General features: G+C 33.2%; 1 protein-coding gene across 1 annotated transcript in view; it reads left to right on the top strand.

Moving 5' to 3' along the window:
• LOC107679073 (lysine-specific demethylase 4B-like) overlaps positions 1–16570 on the top strand; it is a 65901-nt gene that overhangs the window by 32028 nt on the left and 17303 nt on the right. The window contains exons 8-14 of the mRNA XM_016474490.1: positions 3534–3671; positions 9471–9667; positions 11357–11586; positions 11673–11848; positions 11930–12053; positions 15697–15875; positions 16078–16279. Of these exons, the coding sequence (XP_016329976.1) occupies positions 3534–3671; positions 9471–9667; positions 11357–11586; positions 11673–11848; positions 11930–12053; positions 15697–15875; positions 16078–16279 (1246 nt within the window). The remainder of the gene's footprint in view (positions 1–3533; positions 3672–9470; positions 9668–11356; positions 11587–11672; positions 11849–11929; positions 12054–15696; positions 15876–16077; positions 16280–16570) is intronic.

Raw genomic sequence — 16570 nt, 5'->3', positions numbered from 1 at the left:
TGCATTTAATATTTGGGTGGGGTGGGGGGGGGCCTTAAAAATAAAAGTACATTTAAAAGAATTAATAAAATGTAAATGTATTATTGTAAGTTTAAGTTTACTTTTTAATTTAAATTAGTTATGTTTTTATTTATTTTAAATGTTATTAATAATTGTATTTTATTTAAAATAAAATAATACTTTTATATACATTTCTGCAAAATTCAAATGCAGCTATTCACTAGGTCACTTGTATTTTTATTAAAGTATTTTTTTTATTTATAATATTTTTAGATCCGATTTTGTTTTTTGTAATTCGAATTTATACCATAATACCTGACTTTATTTTTAAATTAAAAATACATTTTATTTTAAGTAATTTTTATTAATTTAGATGACTTATTCTTTCTTTCAATTCAGTTAAAATTAATAATATTTTCATATACATTTCTGCAAAATTCACTTGTTTTATTAAATATGTTGTGTATATAATCACATTTTTTTATTGTAATGCAAATTTACACCATAAATTTGGACTTTATTGCTTTATTACAATTTAATTTTATCTTAAAAGTTAATTAACTTTCTTTCAAATCAGTTAAAATTATTTCATTTAAAATGAGTAATACCTTTATATACATTTCTGCAAAATACAAATGCTAGTTATTCGCTGTGTATTAAACTTTGTATATATAATTTTTTCGCAATCAGATTTTTTTACTGTAATGTACACCGTAATACCTGACGTTATTTTTAAATTAAAAGTACATTTTTTTTTTTCAAAATTAATTTTATTATTTTAGTTTACTTTTTTCCTTTCACTTCAAATGAAAATTATTTTTATTGTCATATTTTATTACACTGTTTTTCATGTTGATTTTCGTTGACATTTTTTGTTCGTTAGTTGTTTTCTCGTCTCATATATGAAATTCTATCATTTTTTTGTAATAACAGAAAGCAGTACTTTTTGTAGTAACCCAACTCATAATCTAACTTCGTTAAGTGTGCGAACACACCCTAGGGCCAATTCTATGAAAACACCAGACACGTAGCAGTGAAATATGTCTCCGAACGGCATTAATGAATCTGACTTTCTTTCTAATGGACGCCAGCATGACGCTGAAGCGTGACTCCACCGATCGCAAAGCAAGAAAACGGAGTGAAATGAAAATATTCATTAGCTAAGGCCGGCTAACTCTCTGCCATGCTTAGCACCTCGTAGCGTCTGAAATATCTTTCCAGCGTTTATTCTGGCCGCTGGCAGCCGAGGAAGAGACGATGAATGTATGGAGAAAACGAGAGGGGAGGCTGACGATTTCTCACAGCAAATTTATTTTCCCATCAGCCGCTAATGGCTACAGATATTAGCGCTGGAAGCCGCCGTGTTTCTCAGTCTCGGCTGATTTTCCCGCGACGGCTTTTTCTCCCTCTAAAGTGTCGTTTGCAGCTTAATTCAGCGGTTATTGGCTCTTTCATCAAAGTACAGTTCAGTGTTGCCTTCGCCCAGATTACTGTAGAGCTCAGTGAAATTAATAAAATGTGGGGTAACGGAGCAATAGCTGGGAAAAAATTAAACGTCCAGCACTTCCATCTTCAGAGACACATGCGTCCCAATGAGCCGAGGGCTTCATGATTATTAGCACATGAGCAGAATTGACAATAAAGTGCTGCAGATACTGACATTCAAACTCCAGTTATTCGCAAAGACACTTGCCTTCATTTATATATATAATATTTGTGCAATCAGATTTTTTTTTAATGTAAATTTACACCATGATTAGGGTTGCAAAAAGGTGGAAAGTTTCTAGTAAATTTCGGAAATATTCCAGAAATTTTGGAAACTTTCCAGGATTTTCTTTTTTAATATTCCAGGGATTTTTGGAAAGTTTCCGGAAATTTACCGGAAATTTTCCACCCCTTTGCAACCCTAACCAATGATACTTGACTTTTTTATTTTAATTCAATTTATTCATTATTTATTATACTTTTTACACATTTGTTACTTTTGTTCATTAATTTGTTCATCATTTTTCTTTAATTCCTTCATTTTGTTCTTTCACATTCTTATTTCTTTCTCTTGCTTTTGTGCAGGTATTTATATATTTTTTTTAGTTGACTTTATTTTTTGAATCATTCGTTTATTAATTAAACTTAAATGTAATGAAAGCAACAAAAGAAATAGGTTGTTTGTTTTGTTTATATTTTGTCCATTCATCATTTTCTTAAATTCGTTATTTGTTCTTTACTATTTGTAATTATTTCTCTTGCTTTTGTGTTTTTTATTTTTAATTTTGTTGACTTTTTAACTAATTTGTAATTACTTGTATTTTAGTTAATTAAAAATAAAATGTAAGAAAAGTAACAAGAAATAGGTTGTTTCATTTCTTTTTTTTTGCTCATTCATAATTTTTCTTTAGTTTGTTTGTTGTTTCATATTATTAATTGTTTTATTATTAATTATTAATCTTGTTTTTGCGTATTTTTTCATGATAAAACGCTGCACTTTTTAAAGTTAATACCTCACTTTTTAATTAAACAAATTTTAATTTAAGTCAGTTTTATTATGTTAGTTGTCCTCTTAATTTTTTAATTGCTAATTTATTAATTGCTAATTTATTAATTAAATAATAACAATTATAATAATAAAAGTACTTTGTTCCTTTGTTTATTCATTGGTTCACATCAATTTTCTTTAATTTGTGTTAATTTGTATTTCATTTGACTGTTTGTTTAGTACCTGACTTTTTGTTTTAATTCAATTTAATTTAAAAGTATTAATTTGTATTTTCATTTTTTTAAATTATTCATTAATTAAAAAGCTAATAAAAGTAATAAATTGTTTGTTCCTTTTGTTCCTTTTTTTGTTTATTTATCAATTCTTCACATAATTCATTTTTCATTATTTCGTTCTTTCACATTTTTTCTCTTGCTTTTTTGCGTATACTATTTTAGCAATTTGTTCGCTATAAAACGCTGTACTTTTTACAGTCCCACGACATCGGCATAAGAATCTAAATTTGATTTAAAAGTTAATTTAATTATCTTAGTTGACCTATTAATTTCAATCATTAATTTATTAATTAAATAATAAAAATGATAATAATAAAACTAGTTTCTTTCATTTTGTTCATCATTCGTTCACATCCATTTTCTTTATTTGGTGTTAATTTAAGTCAAAAACATTTGATTTTTTTGTTTTAGTGCATCATTACTTTTAAATTAAACTGAATTAAAACAGTCTTTATTTGTATTTCGTTTGACTTTTTTTAAAATTATTAATTTATTTAAATAGCTAATAAAAATAAGTTGTTTCTTTCGTTTCTTTTTTTTTTTCACATTCTTTCTCATGCAATTTATTCGCTATAAAGCGCTGTACTTTTTCCAGTTCCCCGAATCTAATTCTCCCAGTTCAGTGTAGTTTACTGTATTAAATTAATTTTGTGTAATTGCGAGATTCCATGCCACAATCAGCGCAGGTAACGTGAAACAGTTTCAGAGATTTTGCGCGTGGACCTCGTCGTGATGATTTTGTCATTGTTGTCTTTCTTCCGCAGATCACGCAGGAGGAGGGCGAGTTCATGATCACGTTTCCGTACGGATATCACGCCGGATTCAACCATGGCTTCAACTGCGCCGAGTCCACGAACTTCGCAACCCTGCGCTGGATCGACTACGGCAAGATGGCCACGCAGGTGAGCGTAAAGCCTCGTACACACCAGGACGATTATCGCGAGTGCTTATCGCCAACGTTTTTCCACGCGTCTTTTGTGTTCATACCCAAGCGATTTTCGCTGGCGATGAACGGAGTCAGACGCACCTCTCCCGCAGCGGCGTCTGCACTTCACACGTTATGCTCGCGGGCGCGAATTAACCATCACAGACGGCTGCATTCGAGTCTTCAAGGCATTTTAGAACACAACATCATCAAGTAAGTAACTTTAACGAATGTTACAGTATTCACTGTAGTTGTCCGCTAGTAAAAACATAGTTTTATCAGTCATTATCCGTGTATACCATTGTTTTGCGGTTACTACAGTTCAGTGGATCAGGAGGCGCTGGCTGGTGTGTGACTGAGTGGAGGCGGGACTAATTTGCATATTCATAGATCCGCGTATAGTAAATGAGGCAAGGGTGTAGAGTTACATTCAAGCAATTTTAAGGCATGATAAAATTATTTTCACAAGAAAAAACATTTAAATATGTCATTTTGATGATCAAAGATAAGTTTTAAGGGATAAAATATTTGACTACAGGGGGACTTTAAAAAAATTACGCTTTCACGCCTCACGTTTTGCGCAGTGTGCACGCTCACATTGGCGCCCTTTGTTTAGTCATGAGGCGTTAAACATCGGCGATAATCGCCCGCGATATTCGTCCCGCTGTGAACAAGCCTTAAGGCTAAGTTCACACTACACGACTTTAAACGTCGGCAGATCGCTGTGCTGTTCAGACTACATGACTTGATTGTCTGTCTTTAAGTCGTTGTGTTGTTCACACTACGTGACTCTATGTAAATTATCTGCAACCGGGAGTTACACCACACGAGCTGACAACAACTCTGTCACCCAATGACTCTACAAACCACGTTTGTCAGGAAAACACGCGAGAATTGTAACGGGAGTGACGCACAACAACACGTGAAACAGGAGCACCTCACAGTCCATTCACACTCCTCCTTCCGCTTCATCCGGCCATTCTTTTGCATTCATTCATTCATTCTTTCTTTCGTTCTTGCTGCTTCGCTCCTGATTCAGTTTGTTCGTTCATTCGGTCTCGTTTACATTTGTATTATTTTGTCAATTCTTAAAATAATTTTCATTTCGTCTTTAATTCGTTCATTCGTTCCTTTGCTTATTTGTTTATTCTTTTGCAGTTTTCAGTTTCTTTCATGTCTTTCACATCCTTTCAGACTTCCATTTGTTTCTTTCTTTCTTGTTTGTTCTTTTCATTTGTCCTCATGTGCTCATGTGTTCTGTCTTTTCATTAGTTTGTCATTTCTTTTTATTTTTGTTTGTCCTTTCTCTGTTCTTGTAGTTTGTTTTTTTTTGTCTTCGTTGGTTCTTTCTTTACAATCTTTTTGTTTGTTCTTTTTTTTCTTTTTGTTTGTTCTTTCTTTTTGTTCTTTTAGTTTGTTTTTTTTAATTTTTATTTGTCCTTTATTTTTGTTTGTTCTTTCTTTTTGTTCTTTTAGTTTGTTTTTCTTTTAGTTTGCTCTCTTTTTATTCGTTCACTTTGTTCTTTTTCTTTCTTTTCATTTGTTTTTTTTGTTTCTTTTAGTTGGTTCTCTTTTTTTACAATCTCATTGTTTGTTCTTTTTGTTTCATTTTGTTTGTCCTTTTCGTTCTTTTAGTTTTTTCTCTTTTTATTCTTTCTGTTTGTTCTTTTTCTTTCTTTTTCTTTGTTTTTTTTGTTTGCCCTTTTCATTTGTTTTTCTTTTTATTTGTTCTTTCTTTTTATTCTTTCTGTTTGCTCTTTTTCTTTCTTTTCATTTGTCCTTTTAGTTTGTTCTTTCTTTTCGTTTGTTTTTTTCTTTTGTCCTTTTCTTTTTTGTTTCTCTTCATTTGTCCTTTTCATTTTTTTCTTTTCGTTTGTCCTTTTTCGGGGGTTTTTTTCCTCTTCTCTTTTGTTCTTTCTTCTCGTTTGTTTTCACTTGTCCTTTTCATTTTTCCTTTCTCTTTGTTTGTTCTTTTCGTTTGCGTTTCTTTTCGTTTCTCTCTCTCTCTCTCTTATATCACACGCACACGTGGGTGGTTTTTCCCGATCGTGTTGGCATTTAGAGGTTCTCGTCACACGTGAGCCGCGCGGCTGGTGATCTGCAGTGATTAGTGACGCGCGGCTAATTAAAGCACATGAGCGGATCTTCAGATTGAATCTCTCTCGTGTCGCTCAACAGTCCTCTCATTATTATATCTTCTACAGGCGTATCTTCATTACTCAGAGCCCTAAACCTGCACATTCATGAAATAAGACTGATTTCTGGCCTATTACAGAATGATACTTAGTCACACTTTAATGAAAAGATAAACAAACGAAAGGACAAACGAAGAGAAAAAAATGAAAAGAACAAAAAGAAAGAAAAAGAACAGAAAGAACAAATTAATAGAAAGAAAAAGAACAGACCGAAAGAATAAACGAAAAGAAAAAAAAATAGAACAAAAAGAACAATCAGAAAGAACAAATGAAAAGAATGAACAGTCGAAAAGAAAACAAACAAACTAAAAGAACAAAAAGAAAGGACAAATGAAAAGAAAGAAAAAGAACAAACAGAAAGTATAAAAAGAACAAACAAACAATAGAAAAAAGCAAAAAGAAACAGAACAAACAGAAAGGACAAATAAAAAGAAAAAACTAAAAGAACAAACATAAAGAAAGGACAAATGAAAATAAAGAAAAAGAACAAACAAAAAGATTGGAAGGAAAGAACCAACGACAAAAAACAAATGAAAAGGACAAACTAAAAGGACAAAAATAAAAAGAACGAAAGGACAAACGAACTAATCAAAAGACAGAATAGTGTTGCGTACATTTGTTTTTGTCGTCCACACATATATATTTACATTATACATTTTTATGCATGAAAAATGAACATTTTTTTAATGGTGCTGTGAATGAATCCTTGAATCGGAGAGAAAATCGCATTAAAATCATTGTGATATTCACAGTGTTGCTCAGTTTTCTATCGTGTTGTGAGATCTCAGAGAAACGGGTTATAATCCACCTGAACGGCTCGTGTAATGGCCAGACCTGGTCTAGAAAGAGAGACGGGATGAGTTTACAGCGTTATTAACATGTTCATCTCAGATGCTCTGTTGTCTTCAGAGGCCTGTGATTGTGTCCTCTATTTCCATTTATTGGCTCAGCAGTGAGAAATACAACAATAAAAGAGATTGATCCCGGAGAGTTCAGTGTCAGTATAATAGGTTTTTCTTTGTCGTCTTTTTTTTTTTCCAACTTTTTTTTTAAAGTGTAAAAACTTTTATACTCGCTTCATCTTAAATTCTTTTTTTTTCTTTCTTTCTTTCTTTTTTTTTTGTTTCATTTTAAATTTGTATAATGTAATTTATTTTCTGCAGGGATGCATCAAATTGATCAAAAGCTAAAATAAAGACATTTATAATCTTACAAAAGATTTCCATTTAAAATTAATGCAGTTTTTTAATTTTATTTTCTATTTATCAAAGAATCCTAATAAATTCAGCATTGCATCACAGGAATAAATTACATTTTACCATATGTTCACATAGAAAGTTATTATTTTAAACTGTAATGATATTTCAAAATATTAAAATTTTTACTGTAATTTTTTATCAAATTAAAGCAGAAGTGGTGAGCAAGAAGAGACTTCTTTCAAAAAATGTATAAAAAAAAAATACTATACTATACATTAATATATATATTTAAATAAAATACAATTGAAATGTTAATTGTTATATTTCTTTGAAAGTTGCTAAGAGCAGATTTAATGTAAATTTGAAGTGGAAGATTTCAATAACAAAATAAATAAATAAATAAATGTTATTCGGATGTTTGTGCAAATTGGCTAAAAACCTACTTCTTTCAAAAACATAAAATAGTGCCTCATTTTTTTTTGCAGATATTTTGTAGAATATACATTGCCAATATATATTGCATATGTATTGGAATTGCAAAATATATATTTTTTTCATTATTTAAGTATTCCACTACAAATTTAATTTAAATACTTTGCAACTGGAGTTGTTTAAAAATGTATTTATTTTTTACATTTAAAATTGTATTTCATTTAAATAGTTTTATATATTTTAGTTGCTATTATTTATATATTACTTTATGCACACAGTGACACTTTTTTTATATGGTTTTTAATTTTTTATTGTTGTAGTTTAAAATAATCACAATACATGCATTTCCTTTTATTTTTTATTTATTTTTACTCTTTAAAAAATATTGATCTCCCTATTGTCACAATTTTCGTTAAGGAAATGTAGCTTGTAAAACCTGCAGTATTTTGGAAACAGCTGAGTCCCAGTTACGCTCCTGAAAAATGTTCGCAGCATGATTGTACTTTTAGTTTAGGTTGGTTCTTCTCCTCAGCACTGCTTGTTTTCTAGGTGGAGTCTGATCCTTCCAGTCGGGCTGGAAATGCATTTCTGAGCATAATATGGCAAAGCCCTGGAGTTACGCTGTGAGACATTGACATTTCGGAGTGAAGAATAGCGCTTGTTGCCGTTATTATGCCCTGACACACACACACACACACACACACAGTGTTTGTCTTCACTTCAGCTGCAGAATGTTTCTGGTAATTGAACAGCAGCTCCGGCGCGGCGCTGGAAATAGCGGCCCGATGTAATACAGCCGAGTGCAGCTCGCAGGAAAATGACTTTTATTTCCTCCGTCTCTCTCTCTCTCTCTCTCGCTGTTGATTGAGAGATGTTGATTTGTGCGCTTTTCACTTCGATCCACGCCATGCAAACTCAATGCAATTAAAAGCCCGTGTCACAGTTGTCGGCGCTGATGATTTAATAATCTTGCGTCTGCGCACCTGCATGAAGACTTATTTCATCTAATCATCACATCTCGTCTCCATCGCCTTCATTTTCCTCTCAATTGTTGTTTCAGACACGACTCCCATGATGCAGTTCATTTGATTCTCATCTTTTATACAATTGCATCAGTTTGAACCCCAATATTTTTGTAGTTTTTAAGGTGAATTAAGTAGTATTCTGAAGTAGTATTCTACTTCAAATTTAATTTTAATCTTCTCTTTGCATCTTAATTTTTTTGTGTATTTAAATAATTTACATTTAAGTTTTATTTATTTAAATGTATGTATTAATGTATAGTAATTTATTAATTTTATTTTTAACTTATATTATTCTTTTAGTTGAAATATAATTAATATTTTGTTACATTTATTTATTTTTTATTTTTATAGTATTATTCGATTCAAGTTTATTTGTATAGCGCTTTTCACGATGCAAATCATTGCAAAGCAGCTTTACAGAAAATTAAAGTTTCTACATTATATTTAGTAATAGCTTGTTATTTTTAATGTATTAATTTTATATTAATTAATGTGTATTATTATTTGTTCATATTTAATAAATTGTATATAAATTAGCATTTTTATTCATATTACTCTATAATATTATTTAATCTCAAAACTGAAGGCCAAAAATAAAATCACTTTTAAAAAAAATGCATAAATAAATAAATAACTGCATATTTAAACTGAATTAAAAGAATATAAAGTAATATAAATTAATAAGAAATTAATACATTTATACATTCAATTAATTAATGCATTTAAATGAATATATATATATATATTTGTGCTGATTAGCCCCGCGCAACATGGAATCTCATTGGTCCAAAATATATCTCCACATAGCTGTGTACTAAACTTTAAATTCATTTTGACTGGCCGTGATTGTGTCACATATTAGAACTGTTTTACAGTCGTGGACTTTGTTTATTTAGAGTTGTTGGTTCCCGTTTGTCTTCTGCAGTGCACGTGCCGTAAGGACATGGTGAAGATCTCCATGGACGTCTTCGTTCGCTGCCTGCAGCCCGACCGCTACGATCTGTGGAAGCAGGGGAAAGACAACACGCTCCTGGACCACCTCAAACCCACGAGCCTCAGCAGCCCCGAGCTGGAGCACTGGAAGAAAACCAGGGTCACGTACAGAGAGAAACTCCTGCGCAGGTGCCGAAAATTTTCAATCTTTCATTTTTTTTTTTTTTTGCAACAAAAATCTGTTAGTTGGCCTTTATCGTTGATTTTAGAAACTAATTTTCATCAGTCCCCTGAACAAAAAAAAAAACATGCTTTGCACAAACTCATTGTTTCGTTTTAACGATGTGTGACTGTGAAAATCTGTGTAAGTACTGAATATATTATGTGCTTTTAATGCTAAACACAATACATTGTTAAATTGATAAAAATAATTTATGGAATGATAATAGTAAAAAGATGCGATAGCGTGATGTAGGAATGTCACGTTATGACGTTCATGGTTAGATATAATAATAGTGAAGCTGTTGTAATTAAAAATAATTGTATTTGTGTTTTTATTTTTTTTACTGATCAAAATAAGTGTGCTAAATGCATTGTTTTAACGATCTCTCTGCGAAAATTTACCATGGTCGTGAAATGACCTTTATTGTTAGGATCTTAATAAACAAAATGTTATCAAGTCGGAAAACTTTTGGGTTGAAAAAAAGTTATTCGTTTGTGGTATTTGTCGTAGAGCTCAGGCAAAGGTTTTTATTTATAAGGTTTTTTGTAACTTTGTCCTTCACTGTTCGAATCGTCATCAATAAAAACTATCAAGCAAAAAACGTTTAGGTTGAAATAAATTAATTTGCGTTATTTTTTTGTAGAGTTTAGGTGAAGATTTTATTGACCTTTGAGCTTTTCTGTTTGATTCGTAATAAAAACTATCAAGTGGGAAATTGTTTTGTTTGAAATGAAAGTTCACTAGGTTTTTATTGACCTTTGTTGTTTACTCTTTGAATCATAATAAATTAGAACTATTAAATGCGAAACGTTTGCGTTAAAATAAGTTCGTTATCCATTTGCGTTGTTTTTAGCAGTCTAGGTGAAGATTTTATTGACCTTTGACCTTTACTTTTCGACTCATAATAAATGAAAGCTATCAAGTTGGAAACGTTTGGGTTGAAATACATTCGTTATCCATTTGCGTTGTTTTTTTTGTAGAGTTTAGGTGAAGATTTTATTGACCTTTGAGCTTTTCTGTTTGATTCGTAATAAAAACTATCAAGTGGAAAAATTTTGTGTTTGAAATAAAAGCTTGTTATCCGTTGTTGTTGTTTTTTTGGAGTACTTATGCGAAGTTTTTGGTGACTTTTGACCTTTATCGTTCGAATTGTAATAAATAAAAACTATCAAGTGGGAAATTGCTTTGTTTGAAATGAAAGTTCACTAGGTTTTTATTGACCTTTGATGTTTACTCTTTGAATCGTAATAAATTAGAACTATTAAATGCGAAAAGTTTGCGTTGAAATAAGTTCGTTATCCATTTGCGTTGTTTTTAGCAGTCTAGGTAAAGATTTTATTGACCTATGAGTTTTTTTATTTGATTCGTAATAAAAACTATCAAGTGGAAAAATGTTTTGTTTGAAACAAAAGCTCGTTATATGTTGCTTTTTTTGGCGTGCTTATGTGAAGTTTTTGGTGACTTTTGACCTTTATCGTTCGAATTGTAATAAATAAAAACTATCAAGTGGGAAATTGCTTTGTTTGAAATAAAAGTTCACTAGGTTTTTATTGGCCTTTGATGTTTACTCTTTGAATCGTAATAAATGAGAACTATTAAATGGGAAACGTTTGCATTGATATAAGTTCGTTATCCATTTGCGTTGTTTGTCGTAGGGCTCAGGCGAAGGTAAAACAGTTCCGCCGTCTGAAGCTGGAGGAGGTGAAGGTTCTGGCGGAGGAGGGAGTGGAGCTGGACATGAGCGAGTACCTGCTCAAGGTGGAGGAGCGCGAACAGCAGCGGCGGCAGCAGAAGGACGAGCGCATGGCGCGGGAGGCGCTCCTCACGCTGGAGGCGCTGGAGAGGGAGGAGCAGGAGCAGGCGGAAGCAGCACTCCGTGGAGAAGGTGATGCAAGCAAACTTTTAGCATATAGCATCCACCCCATAAACCCTAGCAACCACATAGTAACACCCTAGCAACTGCCTTTGCAGGTGAAGATGGAAAAACAGAATCTCAGGATCCTCCACCGGAAAACGGAGAGGAGAAGAAGAAGAAGAAAAAGAAGAAGCCGAAGCATCTCGACGATCTCTCCTTCCAGCAGGTGTTTGAGCAGTTCGCTTCCAGCGACATTCAGGACCAGAGTAATGGAGACGCTCCCGGCCTGCAGGTGAGCAGCTTCTCTGGTCCCAAAGGGTTTTTAGGATTTTAAACGTTGAGGTAAATTATCGTTAAATGTTTTTGTTCTCAGCCGAATCCTTTCATGAAACTGAAGAAGAAAGTTGAGGTGAAGAAGAGCCGAAGACATCCGTTTAGCAAGCCACCCATGCGCTCTCCTCACTCCATAGTCAAACAGGAAGCCTCCAGCGATGAGGGTAAGTACTGCTTTCATGATATCATTAACGATGAACGTTAAGCGCAATATACTTTCAGTATAAAATTCCGAAAATTTGTTTTTTTTACTATTAACATTTTGGGCCTCATGCATGAAACGCAAGCAGATTCCTGTGTGAATTGTTCTTCAAAAACATTAATTTTCACTTAAAGTTTCAGTGCAACATTTTACGCTAGAACAGATTTACGAAAGATTTCCATGAATTTGTTTTATGTTTCAAATTAATTTCGTAATGATGTAAAATTGTTCATAAAGCCATTCTTGCATGCATCAAGACTCGTTTTTGTCATGTTTCAAAAATGACATTTTAAATAATGATAAAAAATCAAATTGTTCGGAAGGTTGTTCGTAATTATATATTTTAATTGTTCATTAAGCTATTGTTAATTTACTTGTTTTACGTGTGCTTTAAATGCAATTTGTAGTAATATCCATGAAAAATCAAATGTTTGTAAAACCATTTGACCTTTTCACGAACCCACCGAGCGTGAGTTTTTTTCAACGACCTTATATTAGAATGTATCGCCTTATCGTTTCCATGGTGACGGTGGTCATGCTTGTCACGTGACACACCACAACTACAATAGCTGTGTATGAGTGATGTATTGCTTTTATTTAATTTTTCCTTTTTATAAAAAAAAAAAATCACAAATGTGTTAACTATATTATGAATTATCTGATATTCCGATTCTCAAATAATTGTAACTAAATATATTTGGTAGTTTAAACGTGTTCTAATCACACCGGTGCGATCGTACGCGTCAAAGGGTTAATGCAGAAATGTTCGTAACGACGTTCTTAAAATCAGATAATGTATGTAAATTTAAGTGTATGTAAGTCTATGAAGACATTCTTGCATGCACAGAAACTAATTTTTCTCACATTTCAAAAATTACATTCAAAATAACGTACAAAAAAATCAAATGATGTTCTTAAGGCTGTTCGTAAAGCTATCGTTAAATGACATGTATTGTTCCTTTTTTTTTTTTGATGCAGTTCATAATGTCTGTAAAGTCAAATGACGTTTCTTAAACCAATCTTTTGGGATGCACCGGAAATTATCGGCCAAAAATGGCATTTTGGTTTTTGGCCGAAAATATATGGCGCGCCGCACCGCCCAGCAGTGTTCAGAGCGCAGGTTTCACTGTGATGACCTTCTTTAAACGTAAATTTATGAAGCCGTTCTTGCATGCACAGAAACTTGTTTTTCTAATGTTTCAAAAATGACATATAAAATAATGTACAAAAAATCAAATGATGTCCTTAAGGTTGTTTGTACAACATTACGTAAAATGTGAGTAAATTGAATCTGGCAGTTTAAGTGAAAATAACTTAACGAAAGGTTTACCTGAATTTGTGTTGCTCCTCTTTCATAGATTGCGTTCGCAACGACGGACATAAAATCGTTAAATTGTTCGTAAAGATATTCTTGAATTACATGTGTTGCTTGTGTGTTTTTTTGTCCATAAAAAATGTCCATAAAAAAATCGAATGACGTTCGTAAAACCATTCTTTCAGAAATTGTTGAATTTGCGTTAGAATAGTTTTACAGAAAAATTACCCAAATTTTGTTTTGCAAGTTTCATAAATGACAATTCTTAAAATGGTAAAATTATCTGTACGTTTGGTTCTTACGTAAACAATAAAATTGTAAAATCATAAAATCGAATGATGTTCATAGAATTGCTTGTGAAAAACATCTCGACTAAATTTTCACATTTAAATAAGAGATATTTCATTTGCTTGCGTTTCATAAATGAACTTCGTTATGACTTCGTAGAAGTATGTAAATGAATATGCATTTTTTTTATTGTTGAAATTATTAGTGAAAAATTTATGCAAGAAAGTTTTTACAAATGATTTACACACAAATTTGGTTTATTCCTGTTTCTCAAATGAGGCTCAATTTATGACAATGCATGTTATTAAATTACTTACAATATAATTACGGCATTTCTGTCATTCTTTGAAAACGGCAATGTTGTATTTTTTTTTTTTCATGGGGTACTGCGAGAAATATTCCGATTTTGTTGTCGCATGTAGTTCAGGAGAACAGAAGAAACTTGGCACCCTAGATAAATGTCTGATGGCTGAGGAAAAAGTTGTTAAAAGTTAGATATGTTTTTACAATATGAATGTTTTTAGAACATTTCATTTTATTTCAGAGTGTTCTGGTTTGATGGCGAGATGTTGTTTTGTGTTTGTTTGTTTGTGAAAGTGTGCAATAAAGTATGAAAGAAAGCAGCCACAAACAATCAGCTCTTTATAAGACGGGGCGGCTGAAAGACGGTTATTGTTTTGTCTGTGCTGTGTTATGAACAGACAGACAGCTGTAAACCCGCACCGCCTGCTGTCACTGTAGCGTCTGTAGAGTCACGGCTCAGAGGAGGAGGACAACACTCATACTGAGCCACATTATATAGCCTTCTATATGATTTATTTACCTCTAAAAAAATGTGTATTTTTAGTGCTTATGAGGGAGAATCATATTAAAATTCTTCTTATTTAGCTTCTGCACACTTTAGTTATTGTTGCGTCTGTCTGTCTAGCCATCTAAATATCTATATCTATCTATCTATTGTTCTATAATTCTGTCGCTCTATCGTTCTAGCCATCTATCTATTTATCGTTCTATCTATCTGTCATTCTGTCGTTCTATCTATCTATCTATCTCTATCTATCTATCTATTGTTCTGTCGTTCTCTCTATCTATCTATCTATCTATCTGTCTGTCTGTCTATCTATCGTTCTATCTATCGTTCTATCTAGCTCGTTCTATCTATCTATCTATCTATCTATCTATCTATCTATCTATCTATCTATCTAAAATAATTAATAGTTTTCTATATTCCAAATTAAAAAGCATTTAATTTCACCCAAAGTTCTATCTATCTGTCATTCTGTCATTCTATCTATCTATCTATCTATCTATCGTTCTATCATTCTATCGTTCTGTCGCTCTATCGTTCTATCTATCTGTCATTCTGTCGTTCTCTCTATCTATCGTTCTATCGTTCTATCATTCTATCATTCTATCGTTCTGTCGCTCTATCGTTCTATCTATCTATCTATCGTTCTATCGTTCTATCATTCTATCGTTCTGTCGCTCTACCGTTCTATCTGTCATTCTGTCGTTCTATCTATCTATCTATCTATCTATCTATCTATCGTTCTATCGTTCTGTCGCTCTATCATTCTATCATTTTATCTCATTCTGTCATTCTATCTATCCATCTATCCATCTATCTATCATCTATCTATCTATTGTTTGATCATTCGATCTTTCGACCTATCGTTCTATCATTCTATCGTTCTGTCGCTCTATCGTTCTATCTATCTGTCATTCTGTCGTTCTATCTATCTATCTATCGTTCTATTGTTCTATCATTCTGTCGTTCTGTTGCTCTATCATTCTATCGTTCTATCTATCTGTCATTCTGTCGTTCTATCTATCTATCTATCTATCTATCTATCTATCTGTCGTTCTATCTATCTATCTATCGTTCTATCGTTCTATCTATTGTTCTATCCATCTTCATGGTGAAGTTGTGTACAGTGATTATTGTAGTGTGCAGCTCCTCTGAAGAGTGAATCTTGCGTGTCGTCTCTGTATGTTTCTGTAGAGCTGTACTCTGGGCTGCCTGTAGGTGGCGGAGTTCAGCCGGAGGCCAAGAAGTCTGAGGAGAGCGCGCTGTGGCAGAACCGCTTGCCAAACTTCCTGGCCGAGAAACAGTTCAACGCTGCGATGGCGACCATCGAGCCGCACTGCGCTGTCTGCACGCTCTTCTGTCCGTACACACAGGTAATGCACTGTGCGGCACTATCAAAACACTAAAAGTGCCTCACATAATCAGACTTTTGGCTATCGGCACAAAATCTGGTTCACTTCGACGCTTTTTTTGACCAAAAACCGCCCGATTAGACAGGAAGTTATTTTATTTCGTTGTTTATTTCTCTTTGGTTTAGCGTGTTCTCTTCTCTCATGTGTTTGTGTGTGTGTTTAGCCTCTTAAGGACCCCTTCCACCTCTCGGACACGTCTGGCCTGGTGTCCCGGGTCTGCTGTCGCACCCGTCCGCTGGTTCCAGAGATGTGCTTCAGCGCAGGAGCTGAAAACACCGAGCCCCTGCCGTCGAACTCCCACATCGGTGACGACGGCACCAGCGTCCTGCTGTCCTGCGGGTGCTGCAGCCTACAGGTCCACGCCAGTGAGTTCACACACCTCACATGCGCTTCTCATGATCCAGTGACGGCTTTGACGTGTCATGCTAAGAGCCGGTCCACACAGAACACTGCGCTGCTGTTTAACCATTTTTTATACAAATGTGCTTGATGGATGCCTTCAACTCATTACTCCATGCCTTACTGCTTTAAGTTCATACTAGAATGTAACTAGAATGACAATGAATTGTTTATGTTGTTTAATACTTTATGTATATATTTTTCACACACACACACACACACACACACACACACACACACACACACACACACACACA

The sequence above is a fragment of the Sinocyclocheilus anshuiensis genome, unplaced genomic scaffold, assembly GCF_001515605.1.
Source record: "Sinocyclocheilus anshuiensis isolate Anshui unplaced genomic scaffold, SAMN03320099.WGS_v1.1 scaffold1580, whole genome shotgun sequence".
NCBI classification, from domain to species: domain Eukaryota; kingdom Metazoa; phylum Chordata; class Actinopteri; order Cypriniformes; family Cyprinidae; genus Sinocyclocheilus; species Sinocyclocheilus anshuiensis.
This window is presented reverse-complemented; position numbering and strand designations above follow the sequence as displayed.